The sequence below is a fragment of the Tyto alba genome, unplaced genomic scaffold (assembly GCF_018691265.1).
Source record: "Tyto alba isolate M040663 unplaced genomic scaffold, T.alba_DEE_v4.0 Super-Scaffold_38, whole genome shotgun sequence".
Taxonomy (NCBI): domain Eukaryota; kingdom Metazoa; phylum Chordata; class Aves; order Strigiformes; family Tytonidae; genus Tyto; species Tyto alba.
Window position 1 is genome coordinate 38,407,855 of NW_024881313.1, and position 15,455 is coordinate 38,423,309.

The following is a 15,455-nucleotide window of genomic DNA, read 5'->3' on the forward strand; positions in this document are numbered from 1 at the left end:
CCTTTCTCTATAAACCCACACTTCGACGTCAGGTGGAAGCTTTCCCTCCGTCTGATTTTCTTTTTCCTGCCTGTGAATTCTCTCATCGACTATTTTTTTTTCCTGAATTTCAGCTTCGAAGCCGAGCTCGCTTTGCCCCCGCTGCATGCCAGGCAGTGAGTTTTGAAGCCCAAAGACAGCCTAGAAATTGCTCCAGTCTTTAAGCAAACCGGACTCGGGAGCAGGAGGAAAAATCCCCTGCGATCCTGAAGATGCCTAACCCCCCCCTCTAAACCCAGGGGCAGCTATCAGAGCAAAACAGTGAAGTGAAGCCCTTTTCTCCAAAACCCCGGCCTGATTTTGCAGTGTTGGGGTGCAGTGTTCATGACTCCCCATCTCCCAGCACGAGGGGAAGCAGAGCTGCTGCTCCTCCGGGGCCACTCTGCCACTGACATGCGGCATTTTGGGCAGAATAATCGAAAGTGGCTCAGATAACCATTTGTTAGTACCGCCGTATCTCTCTAAATGTGCTTCACATTACCAGTAATCTGGTTACTTTAATTGCCAAAGCCATTAGGGCTCTGCGGAGCCTGAAAGAAAAAAAAAAAAAAAAATCTATGCAATTACCAGCTCCCGAATTGAGTTAAAATCTTGTAATAAATTACAGTGAAGGCTACTTTCTCCAGTGAGTCTCAGAGGCACGTTTAAGTCCCTGCAGCTCTGTGCAATATATGCTTTGGGGGAGAAACTCAATTAAAAACAAAAACTTATTTCATTTTAATTGCTGGTCTAATGAAACTGCTGTCACCTGTAGCGTCCCTGTGTACGTGTCTGGCACCTTGGCTTTGCGAGCGGCTTCTTGCCTTCTGCTAATGTCTATATTACCCATATATATTTATTATAGGGTATCTTTTAAATGCAAACACATGTGTACACCAGTTGATGATGGCAACATGGAAACGAGTAAAAATAACATCTTTTTCTATGTGTACCTACCTACCGTGGGGCAGGTTGGATGCAGAGCTGTAGCCATCCTTGCTGCTGTCTTCTCCCATTTTTACCAGGGCAGTTTAGGGTTTATAAAGAGCACCAGGGTTGGTGTGAGGGATGGCCTTGGCATGCTCAGGGTGTTCCCCATGGCCCCATTAGCTGGTGAGACTGAAACAAGCTGGAGGGTGACCACCCACCAACAGTGATGCTCTAAAACCTCTCCAATAAACCGCTTTATCAGAGACACCTTTGACAGGTGAGCGAAGGGGCGTGCCATGAAGCTGTCCCCAAAACATCTCTCTGCCAGGATGCCTACCACATCCCTGCTGTGCTCGATCTCTGCACAGTCAACCATGACCACAAGCTCCTTATTCTGGTACCATGTGCAAGGTTTTGCCACTGCCTGCAAAAATGTGATTGTCCCCACGGAGCTACCAACGCCCGCCAGCCCCAACCATGTCCCCTCTGGTAGCTTTTGCTGTTCTTGCAGGGAATGAGGATTCTGCAGCATCCACGTAACACGTGGCTTATTCAGATTTCCTGGAAAAAATGCAGATTTCTACATCGGAGTATCACCCCGGGAGTCTCTTAGTGCAGAGACCAAGCACTGAGATCCTGCCCGGGAGAGTTGGGAGGTGGGCAGAGTGGATGTGTTCAGCTCGGGGGCCCCCAACAGCAGAAGGACATGGACCTGCTGGTTATCTTTAAGCGAGTGGCTGGTCTATGTGCTTGACTGGGTGACCTTCATCTGACACAGTGCAGAAAAAAACCTACTTCAGACTATTCTGTGGGTGCTCTCACCACCCAGCCTGTGCATGCTGGGGGCACACAGGCTCCACCAGTCATCTTCACGTTGTGCTGACGTGGGTCCTCGGTCCCAGCAGCTCTGCCTGTCCCCAGCAGGTGCTTGAGTTGAGCTATGCAAGAGCAGGTTGTATTTGTGAAGGAGAGGTGCTGGCTCCCTGCGGCAGCCGTGGCAGAAGACACTGTGGTCCTGATGGGTATCTCAAGTGGCAAAGCCCAACTCTGGGTGAAGGCACCAGCTGTATATGTTGTAGAGGGACACGTGCTCAGACACAGCCTGGAGATGATTCCTCCAGTGCTGTCACCCACTTATCAAAACCAGGAAAGACGAAACAAAACCAGGGAAGTCACACTGAGTTCATTTCCTGCCCATCCTCTTACATAAGTAACAGAAGTTCCTAAAAACCTGATTCAAGCCTCTGGCAGCATGGGAACAGGAGAAGCTCCTGTAAGTGCATTTTCTGCTTCTTGCTTGTAGACAAAGCTGCATGAGAAACCTGGAGAGGTTCTCTTTTCTTCTTGAAAGTTAGCCAGCTCACAAGCGCCAGTGCTTGAGCAGGCTTGGGATTAATTTGTGAGCTCAGCCTATGTTGCATTCATCAGTTCTCTGCTATCAGCAAGGGGATGGGGATGTGAATGTTAGTGCCAGTGTTATATGGCATGGGGAGGATGCACCAGAGGGAGAAAAAGCATTGTGGTGTCCTGGAACACACCCAGAACTGGAAATTCGGGGAATGGCTTGTCCTGATGTGGGTGCAGAGGGCGTGTAGGGGGGGAAGGTGTTTAAGAGTCTTGCTCGGTGTTGTTGCGATCAGAAATGTGGGCAGATTTGGTTCCCTCTTGAAGGTGTAGTCAAAACTGTATATGGCTAAGGATGAATTTCCTTCAAAATATGAAACAGAAAAAAAGCCCAAAAAGCTCATTCCCAGAAAAGTTTTTTTTCTGGCACTCTCCCATGGCAGATCCCTCCTCTCTATGGTTGCTCTGTCTGAAGTGCCCTGGAGCACTCCCCAAAGAACTGTGAGACAGCAAAAAAACATGTAAATCCAAACGAAATTTTCTTCTCTTTTATTTTCAGCCACCTAGAATTGCCTGGAATGGGTATTTAAGCAATTTTAGACATAGGACCGCAACAGGTATGTCCACAGCTTCACCCCTTATGGCTTCACACCCGCAAGTATCTCAGCACCTCACTCCAAGCCTCAGGTGCTTTGCTTAACCTGCTTGGGGAGGAGGGGCTCCCCTTTCCTGGGGTGTTTGTGGGAAGGGAGCCGTCCCTCGAAGTTACAGAGCCACCATGGGGTATGCCCTCCCTTGGATGCGTAGCACAATCAGGGTCCAGCAGCTTCATTTTCTCATTCCTCGGTGGCTGCGGGTCTCTGGGGCAGTGGGAGAAACAAGTCCTCAAGGAGAGCAAGGCAGCTTTGGCCATGACTGAAACCCAGTGTGTTTTAGGAGGGGAATTTGTACTATTTTTTTCCCTGTGACAGCCCTGGCTTGCTGTCAGAGCCTGGAAATTAGTCTTGATTTTTAAACCCCACATTAACCTTCATGGTACCAACAGGAGGTGGCTCAGGCAGATCCCGTCTCCCATTGTGGGAGCTGGGGTCTTCAGCGACAGCCATTGCCCAGTTTGGATGGCTTTTGGAGGATGAAACCCAGGTAGTGCTCTTGTGTGGTGGTTTTGTGTTGGTTTTTTTTTTTTTTTTTTTTTTTTCCCGAAAATCATACTTCAGAAGTAGGAAGCTCTCCACATCAGTCATCATTTCCTGAAATCTGGGTTGCAGCTGTCTAAACACTGACACCAGCCTGGAGTCCCGGGGAATGACCAACTACACAGCCCGCCTTGATCAGCAGGGTTTCAACCCACGCCTTGTCTCACACAGGATCGAGTCCAGCAACATCCCTCCAGCTAAATCTCTACCTCTACCTCTAACCTCAATTCAGGAGTTGATTCTGGTGTCTACATGTCCTTATTTTGTATAAGGCTTTGAGCAACCTGGTCTAGAGGAAGGTGTCCCTGCCTGTGGCAGTGGGGTTGGAACTAAATTATTTTTAAGGTCCCTTCCTACCCAAACTTTCCTATGGTTCTATGATTCTAAAATTACATGTGTCGTGGTTTAAGCCCAGAAGACAACTGAGCACCACGCAGCCACTCGCTCACTCCTTCCTCCTCGAGGATGGGGAGGGGAAAATCAAATGAAAAGCTCAGGGATTGAGACAAGGATAGGGAGGGATGAGTCACCAATTATGGCCATGGGCAAAAGACAGACTTGATTGGGAAAGGAAAAGAACATCAATTTAATTTGACCACCACCACTGCCACTTTATCAATCAAACAGAGTAGGACAGGGAGAAATACAACCACATCTTAAAAACACCTTCCCCCTACCTCTCCCTTCTTCCTGGGCTCATCTTTCCTCCCAATTTCTCTACCTCCTCACCTCCAGCAGCTCATGGGGGCAGGGAAAGGGAGGTTGTGGTCAGTTCATCACCTTTTGTTTCTACTGCTCCTTCCTCCTCAGGGGGAGGACTCTTCACACTCTTCCGCTGTTCCAGCGTGGGATCCTACTCACTGGAGACAGTTCTCCGCAAACCTCTCTGACATCAGTCCTTCCCCACAGGCTGCAGCTCTTCATGAACTGCTCCAGCGTGGGTCCCTGCCGTGGGCTGTAGTCCTCCCAGCAACAGGCTGCTCCAGCACGGGCTTCCCACAGAGTCCCGGCCTTCTCTGGGCACATCCACCTGCTCTGGTGTGGGGTCCTCCACGGGCTGCAGGCGGGCATCTGCTCCACCGGTGACCTCCATGGGTGGCAAGGGGACAGCCCACCCTCTCAGCATGGGCTGAAGGGGGGGTCTCTGCTCTGTCACACTTCCCCTTCCTCCTCCTCCTTTCTTCCACTGACCTCAGTGTTTGTAGAGGTATCTCCCTCACAACTCCCACTCCTCCTCTCAGGTTCGCCTTCTTAAATATGTTATTACAGAGGCACAGCCACCATCGCTAGTTGGTTCAGCCTTGGCCAGAGGCAGGTCCAACTTGGAGCTGGGGGAGCTTCTAGAAGCTTCTCACAGGAGCCACATTTGTAGCCCTCTCCCCCACTCCCAAAACCCTGCTACACCCAAACCCAACACAGTATGATTCAATATTTTCCACTTACCTTTTAAAAGAATCCATGGCTTGGTGTCCTAGAGCTGGCATGGAGAGTGGTCAGTGTCCCACCAGGAACAGTGATATGTTCAACATTTCACCTCTGAGAGAAGCCTCACTAACATAAAGGTGCTGGTGGCAGGTTCTGCTTCATGGGAAATTGAGATGCCGATTCCTCAGTGGTGTTCCGGGTGAATCTAAAGCAGTTCACAGCGAGGTGTGGTGGTGGATTTCCCATAAATTAGACCAGAAACTTCCTCAAAAGCTTGCAGTGGTGTCAGGAGGAAGTGATGAGTTATATCAGGTCATTTACATCCAAGTTTTAATGTGTCACAGTAAGGAAACCAGAATTATTTTTTATATATGTACGTATAGACAGCTGTCCCCATGCCGTAGGCAAAGGCCGAGGAGTTCAGGACGCAAAATACTTAGCAGAAGGTGGCAGAAATTTAAACCTATGAGCTAGAGGAGAAGCCTCCGTGATGTGATGTTTGCCTTTCCCATGTGGATCGGAACAACATTTTGATCCCCTTCACTTGTCTTTTGCTCCTAGGCAGCCACTTGTCAAACACAGCTTCAAAGGTGTCAACAACAACCGCTGACCCCTTGCTGGATGCTGCCAATACGAGTGACTACCCCTACGAGTACATGGATGTGGAGGATTACATGCAGTATAGCCTCTGCACAAAAGAAGAGGTACTCTCCTTTAGCAGAGTATTCTTGCCATCTTTTTACACTGTGGTCTTCCTGGTCGGGTTGGCCGGGAATGCCCTCCTGGTTATTGTCCTCGTTATGTACATCAGGAAGAAAAAGAAGATGACTGAGGTGTATCTGCTGAACCTGGTGGTTTCAGACTTCTTCTTGCTACTAACCCTTCCTTTTTGGGCTCTCCACGTTTCTCAGTGGGTGACCTGGGACATACTGTGCCCGATCTTAAGTGCCATGTACACTGTGAATTTCTACAGTGGTATCTTTTTTGTGAGCTGCATGAGTCTGGACATGTATCTGCAGGTAGTTCATGCTTCCTCTCCTCACAGCTCCATGACACGGAGGAAGTCAATCCTCGTCTTGTTGGCAGTGTGGGTCCTTTCCATACTTCTCTCCATTCCTGATGGCCTCTTCACCAGCACAAGGCAAATCCGTAACAAAACCATCGTATGTGCCCATGATTATGGCCAGAAACATTTATTTTGGAAAGTTGTCTTTCGGGTCATTCAAAACATCCTGGGTTTCCTTTTCCCCTTCCTCTTCATGATGTTCTGCTATTCCCGCATAGCGTGTGTCCTCACCGTGTCTCAGATGCCTGGCTCAAGGAAAGCACTCTGCTTAGTCTTTACTCTGGTGGGTGTTTTCTTTGTCCTGTGGTCCCCTTACAACATTGTCCTCATCCTTCACTCCCTACAAGATGTCGGTGTGCTCAGGAGCTGTGAAATCAGTAGGCAATTGGACTATGCCATGCAGATCACGGAGAGTTTGTCCTTTGTCCACTGCTGTCTTAACCCCTTGCTCTATGCTTTTGTGAAAAAAAGATTCAGGTTATTTTTATGGAAGATCCCTCAGGCCATTTTCAGGAGAAGAGCTTCCTTTGACATCCAGCCCTCACAGACAAGCCAGTCTTGCAGCAGATACGCAGCTGAGATAGAAATGTTGAGCATCACAAATGCATGACAAATATTGACATTATTTACGTTATGTGTATGCCCCCTCTGCTGTATTTTACTGATCCTGGCCATGCGATGGAGTTGGTGTGAGCCCACAGCCCTGCGTAACCAGATATTTCATCCTAACGCCAGCAGCGAGATGAGGATTTTCCATGTTGGAATTGGAAAAAAATATGCGTGGAATTTGTTTTTGTTGTAACTGGCATTATTATAAAAGGATTGCCCTGGGTTTACACTCAGGGGAGAAGCCTGGGTCCTGTCTGGAATATTTGAGTCATTAGTGGATGAAGGAACAGCTTATCTAGATGTTGTGCCCTTAAAAATGCAAACTCAAACTTGTGCAGAACTTCTCCCTCATAGATCCCAAAGGATCTGATGGTAGAGAGTGATCCCATTATCCCTCCAGCTTGTCGTGTGGGCTGGGGAATGGATTTGCCACACTCATCCATCAGGCTGGACACGGGTGGCCAGAAGGCCAGCCTGGGGGGGTGGCTTTGCTTCTCCTGGCTTTTGCCATCTGCCAGGTAGATGTGTTCAACTGGACTCATCCCTTTGTCTACCAGGAGAGACAATGGGAGGAATTAGGCACCTTTAATCTGAGTTGTCTGACCAATGATGGGTTCTTCTGTCACGATGAGCTGTGCCACACTCAGGTCTGCTAAACGGGAAAGTCCGTCTTTCCACAGGACAGATCCTTGATTAGAGATCAGTTCGATCAGCAAGTGATTTGAGATCAGTTCGATCAGCAACAAAGTTCAAACCACTAACAAGCAATGAGAAAGAGAAAAAATATGGTCTCAGCAGAACAGTGGTGAAGCTATTTGCTTTCCCAAAGGTCCATTTTGACAAGATAAAAAGGATCCATGGATACTGCATTTGATGTAAATAGTGGCTTTGCAACACCACAGAGTGAGAGCATGGCCTCGAACAGAAGAGCACAGATAGCTGTTAGCCAACCCTTATTACCCAGTGTATCTTTACAGTTCAATGTCAGTAGTTTGCTGACCTTTATTTAAAGATACTATTCACCCCAAATACTCTTGAACCTTAAATGGGCCCTTTTCAGCCTGGAAACCTATTGAGCATGGGAGTTGCCTAGAACTGTACAAATTAAAATTAATAATAAAAGAGAAAACACTCATCACCTTGATTTTATTGCTAGACAAGGTTACTGGATTGAGAAGGGCTTTGGCTTGATCAAGAAAGGTGGCTTTGTTTTCGTTGCTGTTATTTTTCTTGCCAGCATTGCTACAGCATGTTTCCCAAATGGCAAGGCTGGGAGCTTTGCTTTAAAAAAAAAAAAAAAAGCCAGAATAAATATTTAGCTGATGCTGTGACATGGCCTTCAATCCACGGGTCAGGTCACTGGGAGGGAATGTGGAAGGGCAGAGCAGCTGGGAAGCAAAAACTTAAGATCAAGATTGTGATCCCATACAGAGGACAGCTTGTGGGACTGTGCAAAATTTATGATGGGATGCTCAGGGGAAGGACAAGGGGGGGGGGAAATAGGGGTATAAAAGGGGCTGGTTGTGTGTGAACGGCGTGCCTTGCACCTGCTCGCAGCAGTCTATGCTATCAAATTATTAAATACTTCTTAATTTTCTTTCCATATAATGTCACTCCATCCTACGTGAGGGTGCTGCGAGGTCCAAGCACCAGCGGCTGGGGCGGAGGCTGCGGTGACTGGCTGCGTAGATCAGCGTGGCAGCACCCAGGGGCACGGTGCCAGATGGGACACGGGGTCCCTGGTGTTATCCCCGAACCCTTTCTGCAGAGTGGGGAGGAGGAGAGGTCGAGAAGCAGAAGGGAAGATAGGTGAAAGCGCCAGGTACAGGGGTGGGAGCAGGAGGGCAGAGGCTCCGCTGGCTGGAGGGGACGCGACTGATTTGCAGCTGCCGAGCATCGGGTGTGCGTGCATCGGCACAGAAGAAAGTGCTGTCATTCATCTGGGTGCCACTGCTCTCCAGCCAGGAGGTAGGCTTGGCTGTTTGCAGACTCCAGACTCATCTGGTGCAGAGCAAATGCAACTGGTTCAAGTCCTCATCGCTCACGGGGGAAGCAGACCTGCTTTGTTTTGCCCTCGTATGGGTTAACAGCGCTTGCACTGTTCATTGGCAAAGAACTTATGGGGTACTTATGTGTGTTGGAGAACATCAAAATGTTGGAGACCTTTCTTTCTCTTGACTTTTGAGACCAAATTAACTCAGCTGTAACCCCCTTTCACTGGTCCTGAGCTAACTTCCAGTAGCATTTCCAACATCTACTCTTCCTCTAAATTTTTCAGCCTGCAGCGTGTGTCCATCGCCTGGTCTTAAAGGCAGAAATCACTGAGTGAAATTCTCTGAACCTTCTGTTTCAAAAACTGGGCTCCATGAAGCCTAGAAAAGGGAATTTGCTTAAGATTCTGCAGAGCACATGTCAAAACTCATCCACCTGACACAGCAGCTGGGTAACTCCAACTTGATTACAACATACCTTCCACCTTAAAAATCTCTGTTCATCAAGGGAGAAGTACACACTGGAGAGCTTCACAGGGAAAGGCAAACAATTTCTGCCAATGGGGACAGAAGTTGTCAGCTGTGCATCTGCATATCAGCCGGTGGATGGGAATAAAAAGCACGTTCCTGCCCCAACCTAGCTCCAGTCCAAGCTCCCGGACGGCTGCAGAGCTCTCATGGCGCTGTGGGTGATTCTCCTCTCTACCTTGATAGCGTCGCTGCTTGGTGGGCTCTACCTCCTGGGCATGTTTCGGAGACAGAGACCCAATGAGCCACCTCTGGACAAAGGTACCATTCCCTGGCTGGGTTATGTGCTGGATTTCAGAAAGGACAGCCTAGAGTTTCTAAAAAGGATGCAGAAAAAACATGGGGATATTTTCACAGTGCTGATCGGAGGCTATTACTTCACCTTTGTGATGGACCCCTTCTGCTTTGGAGCCATTGTGAAGGAATCACGATCTAAACTAGACTTTAGGACTTTTGCATCTAAACTGGTCCTGCAGGTTTTTGGCTACAAGACCACGGAATACAGCCAAAGCATAGTTCATGCATCAAGCATGAAGCATCTGATGGGAGATGGACTCACTGTCTTAACACAAGCTACGATGGAGAACTTTCAGAAGCTGATGCTTTTCAATCTGAGCTCGGGAGGGGAGAAGCGAGTGTGGCAAGAGGATAGCCTCTTCCACTACTGCTACAACATTGTCTTCAGAGCCGGGTACCTGTCTCTGTATGGAACTGAGCCACACCAAGGGGCAGATAACAAGGAGAAAGCTGATGAACAAGATCGTATCCACTCCAACCAGCTGTACTACGAGTTTCGGAAGTATGACCGCCTCTTCCCTCGCCTGGCCTACGCTGTGTTGCCTCCCAAGGACAAAAGAGAAGCTGAACAGCTGAAGAAGCACTTCTGGAGCATGCTGTCTGTGAAGAAGATCTGGCAGAAGGACAATATCAGTGGGTGGATAAGTGATCAAGACCAGCTTCTGGCAGAAAGCGGTGTCCCTGAGTACATGCGGGATCGTTTCATGTTTATGCTCCTCTGGGCATCCCAAGGAAATACGGGCCCAACTGCCTTCTGGCTCCTCTTGTATCTAATGAAACATCCAGAAGCTATGAAGGCTGTGAAGAATGAGGTTGATAAAGTCTTGAGGGAGAATGGCCAAGAAGTGAAGCCAGGGAGCCCATCAATTAGCATCACTAGGGAGATGTTAAAACAGACTCCTCTTCTGGACAGTGCTCTGGAGGAGACCCTGAGGCTGGTTGCAGCCCCAATACTGGTCAGAGCTGTCCTCCAGGACACCAGCCTTAAGACTAGCAGCGGGACAGAGTACACTCTCCGCAAAGGAGACAGGGTGGCTCTGTTCCCACACATCTCTGTACAGATGAACCCAGAAATTCACCCCAAGCCTCATGAATTTAGGTACGACCGCTTCATAAACCCAGATGCCACCAAAAAAGATTTCTACAGAAATGGAAAGAGGCTAAAATACTTAAACATGCCTTGGGGGGCAGGAGTATCCATCTGTCCCGGGCGGTTCTTCGCTGCTGCTGAAATGAAACTGTTTGTATTCTTAATGCTGAGTCACTATGACCTGGAGCTGGTCAACAGAGAAGAGGAGATCCCAGCGATGGATGTCAGCCGCTGGGGATTCGGGACGATGCAGCCTGTTCATGACGTTTGGTTCAGATACCGGCTACGCTTTTAATTTGAGAAATCCTTGTTGCGTTGTTTGTTCCGGTGTTATCTGTGAAAGAAATTGCACGATCCCATGGTTATCAGATCGGTGTGGCGCCAACACTAATATGATCTTGTTTGCTTAATGGTTATCATGGCCTTTCTCTTTACCTCCTTCACACGTATCGCTGCTCTGCGTCTCTGGTTATTGTGGTGTTGGGTTATGTGGTAAAAGCTCATCTGCACACCAACAAAGGCGCATAAAGAGACAAATAGTACCCTGTCAGGCTACTCCAGCCCCATCACGAGGGGCATCAGCCCATCAGAAAGCCATCTGCACAAGCCCGAAGGAGCACAGGGGCATATTGGCAGGTGGGAACCCAAATTAAGGACCTCTTAGGAATGAGTATTTTGTCCAGGTCCCTCCCAGGACTGTCCCAGCAGAGCCATCAGCCCCACGATCCCGGTGTGAGACCCGTTGAGATGTGTCACCGGGAGCAGCTCTCCGGATCACCATCTGCACTAAGGGGGGATTGCTGTCGAGGGAAGGGACACGTCTTATGGTGTGCAGGGGAAAGAGCGTTTTGGGATTACACAAGTCTTATGGTGGGATGTTTAGGGGAGGAACAAAAGTGGGGAAAAGGAGGGGTTTAGGTGATTTGGGGAGGAAAATAGAGGGATAAGGGGATAAAAAGGGCTTGTTGTGAGTAAATAGGTGGCTGGTCCGTACATTCCTCTGGTCACACGCTGCACCTAATCAGCACAATCTTCCCTATTGTCTTATTAAATTCCTTTCCTTAAATTCAAGTCCATAAATCCAGAGGGGCCCATGTGTCTGTGGTGCCAGCAGTTGGCACTAGTGTGCAAGCAGGTGTGCAAGCAAAGATCAGGTCAGATGAGCTGGCAAATAAGTGATTTGGCCGGGGATTGAGCCCAGCTGCATGCCAGCATTGGGTCTGCATTATTTTTTTTATCAGGTCCTTACCAATACATTTATTTTCCACATGAAGTGTCACTGGCAGGATGGCATCAGCTTGTAGTAAGCTCCTGGAAGGTCAGAGAAGAAATATACTCTCCAGAGACGTAAGAATTTCATTGGAGTTTTCAAACTGTCTTATCTATAATCCCCTTCTTGTATCTGGTGAGAGCCCCAAAGGGAGCAGAGGTGGGATGTACTGAGCAAGGACATACCAACAGCTCCTTCCCATTTCACCTTTAAGAAAAGGACAGATCTTGCCTATCTCATTTAGCACACCGGTGGGAGAAGGTCATTGCAAACATCACTAATAACCTTCAATACCATTTTCATGTATATCTGTGAGTTAGGAATGCATGGGGTCTCCTGCTTTTCCAGGCCTGCAGGAGGTTGTGCATCCAAGCCCTGTGTCTTGTGTATAGTTTCTGGAGATAAAAAAAAAATGTCTCCGTGTATGTGTGTCTGAATTCATCCCACCGACTGTAACACCACTGGAGCGTGGCTACATACAGCTGAGACAGGATCCCCTGCAGCACCAAACCAGCTCCCAGCTTTAACCCAAGTCATTGCACAAGCCCAGAAATTTTGGACTCTGACTGCTAGTTGGGAACAGGTCTGTGCTCCCGTGAGGAGATGGCTGGCTGGGGTGCAGTGCCTGAGCCTTTGGGGGGGGGGGGGGGGGGTGAGCTCCTAGCATCTTAATGGTCCTCCATCCTCTCCCTCAAGCTCCATGGGCCGATGGTGTTCCCAGAAGCTGCTTATTGGAAAGTGCACCCCCCTCCCCCCCCCCCCAATTTAGACCCCATCCTCTGCAAAAGCCCAAGGAGGCTTTAAGGGATGCGATGGGGTGATGCGAAGGGGCTAGAAAACCAAAGTGGAGTGTGAGAAAGCAGCCTAAATCCTTTACAGGCTGCAGCCACTGTGACCTTATGAGCCCCCAGACATCTCTGTTTTATCCACTGGATCCAATGCAGGATATAACTTTGCTCTACAAGCTCTGTTTTTCTTTTTTTTCCCTTTCAATAATTAGGGTTTTGACAACATCAGATTTAACAGAAGTTAAATCACAGCCTTACCTGTGCAGAAGACAGTGGATTGATTTCAACAGCGACACTAACCTTGGACTTTAGAGATTATATATGACCGAGGAATGAAACTCAAACATTTTCACATGTGTCCAAACATCAAAGCCAGATTCTGCTTTGTTCTGCAAAAGACAGGGTTATGTTGTAACTGCATGCGGAGGGCAAACTACCCTGTATTGCAGACTGGGCATTAGCCCAGATCTTGCAGTGGTAGAAATTCAGGCAGAAACTATCAAGCAGCTGTGCCAGAGCCAAGAAAAACCAAAAACTACTTGCAACTGCACAAGGCTTGACTGTGACAGTTAATATTCTCATTAACAATTCCAGCACCTTTTCACAACTTCCATGTTCCCTCTACAGCTCTCACCTCTTTTTTGTCACCTGTGGGTTCATTTCTTTGCTCTGGTACCATGATATAAGCTGGACCTCTTCCCACGTTCTGTTGAATGGTTTGGTCTTTGCCAGCTCCGAACCATGCCCAGCAATGCCTTGGGGTAGCTGGGCAGGTCAGAGCTGTAGTGATGTCCTGGCCAAGCAGTGTCTTCACTCCAAGGCTTTAGCATGAGGATTTTCTGTGTGGATGGTTTGCATGAAGATTGTTTGCTGGTTTTTATTGTTTGAAGATTGTAATGCACAGTGTATATTTGTGGTCATCACTGGTAGGGACTCCAGGTCAGAGCTGAGGGGTGAGAGATGGGTGCTGCACAAACATAGACTGGGCTTGGGAAACGGATGTAAAAATGAGGACGATGACAGTGATTCAGCAGAAAAATCTGACTTTACTTCCTTGTCAGAATGGTTTATTTAACCAGACAGTATTGAGTCTATAAAAGACTTCAGACATGCTCAAATGCATGCAGTTGTGAGAAGCAAAAAAGGAAAAAAAAAAAAAAAAAAAACAACAAAACCACTTAATTTGAGTCATATATGGAAGAGTATGGAAGCTCCAAATGAGTTAACCTGCAATTAAATTTTATTCTTAGATGGGTTGTCCCCTGGCACTGAGCTTTCCATTCCAAAATGTACCAGTAAGAGTAAAGAACTAGCCTGTGCTAATAGAAACCTTATTTGATTTATAAAAGAAGTTAAATTGGAAGGAATCCAGGGTCTTGAAATGTTTATTTGGGGGCCAGACCTCATGACAGTGTCTGTCTTGTGTAACTCCTCTATCACCCAAGAGAACTGAGCATGGAGTCTGGCCCTAAAACCTTGGTTTTCTCTTCTGTAGTGGGTAGTGAAGGCAATATTACTTTGACATTCAAAGCTTTACAATCTATTGAGTCAGTGCCTGCTCTCACAGCACGGTGAAAGTTCCTCTGCTCTCAGTTACAATTCCTGCTCTGCACACTGTGCAAGGGAAGGAGTCATGATGCTGCATGCTTCAGGTTTGGAGCAATACAGGTTAAATGTGTTGTAGAAGACCACCCCTGGTTAAACAACATCACTTCTAGTATTAAACTGTAATGCATTAGGAACTGTTGTCCCATTCTTGTTCCTCTAAACACAGCCAGATACAGCTCTGAGAAAGCCTCGACTTACTGCTGCTCATAAGGAAAATCGAAGAAACTCAGCGGCACCAATAGATACAACATTCACTTCAGAGAAACTCAAAGGAATACCGAGATTATAAGTACAAGGCAATGACACAGCTAACACCATCCATTGGAAAGGAAAGCAGATTTTGAAGGAGAAAGAGGAACGCGAAAGTTCGGGATTTTTTTTAAGAATTAAAACACACAGCTTTTGCAGGTGACCCTGCTGCCACACCCCCTGGTAGATGTGCCTGTGCACTCCCCAGAGAAGAGCAGCCCGGCTTCAAAGTGGCAGCACCTCTTAGTGGTACAACATCGGCGCGTAACAAGGTCACGGTCACAATTGCATTTACTGCCTTTACTGTCCGGTGGCCAAGTTATTCCCATGAGTCACAGCATATACAGAAATACCCTGTTGTCAGGCAGGACATACTGACACAAGTGCAGTGAAGCCAGGCAGAATGGGGGAGCATTTTTGATGGGGAGCAAAGCAAGGCTGCGATGAACCACTCACACCACCGCCTGACAGCTTGGGTGTGCTCGGGAAAGGCTTTGTGCACAAGCGTGTTCTAGCCCAGCTTGTGGGGAAAGCCGTACAACTCAATGCTCCACGTCCTAGCATCTTGGCCATAGGGAACATCTTTCCCAGAGATGCCCACAGACCAAGCCATGGCTTGGTTTCTTCAAGAATGTTTGTTCTTTAACGTGTTTTTAAGATAATTAATCCATATACAGTCAAACAGGTGAGGGGTTACTCTAAGATCATATGTGATGGGTAACTGTCATTCAAGTCTAATGGGAGATTTCAAGTACCTGTCCCCAAGCCCCATTTTTTTTGGTGTTTTCAAGCCTTGAAACTTTAGCTTGGTCAGCTCTGCAGACATGACAGTGCTGGTGAACCTCCATGGAGCCTCACAGCTCGCTGAGCAGAGGACTGGGCTCTAAGAGAGCAGGAGCTGGGCTGCCCAAGTGGAACGGTATACCCAGGGTCAACTTGGGCCCCCGGGAGAACAAGAACTTTTCTCAAAGCTAAGCAAGCTACGGCCTCTTGAAGGAGTAGGATGTGCAGTTCATCAGTTACTGGGAAACTCTGTTGCTGTTATC

At 48.0% G+C, this 15,455-nt stretch overlaps 2 protein-coding genes across 2 annotated transcripts; both read left to right on the top strand.

The window, feature by feature from the left end:
- Positions 1–1,174: 1,174 nt before the first annotated feature.
- ACKR2 (atypical chemokine receptor 2) lies at positions 1,175–7,490 on the top strand. Its single transcript, XM_009964293.3, is given in 5 exon segments — positions 1,175–1,225; positions 1,442–1,484; positions 2,160–2,221; positions 2,852–2,909; positions 5,475–7,490. Coding segments are annotated over 5 exon segments (1,329 nt in total). The 3' UTR covers positions 6,590–7,490.
- A 1,751-nt stretch (positions 7,491–9,241) lies between these two features.
- Positions 9,242–10,789, top strand: LOC104358666 (5-beta-cholestane-3-alpha,7-alpha-diol 12-alpha-hydroxylase). The gene has a single exon (XM_009964292.3). It carries the CDS (start codon positions 9,257–9,259, stop codon positions 10,787–10,789), a length of 1,533 nt encoding a protein of 510 aa, XP_009962594.3. The 5' UTR covers positions 9,242–9,256.
- Positions 10,790–15,455: the final 4,666 nt, after the last annotated feature.

Coding starts and splice junctions, on each gene's coding strand:
- LOC104358666 (XM_009964292.3), top strand. CDS start 9,257: ATGGCGCTGTGGGTGATTCTCCTCTCTACCTTGATAGCGTCGCTGCTT.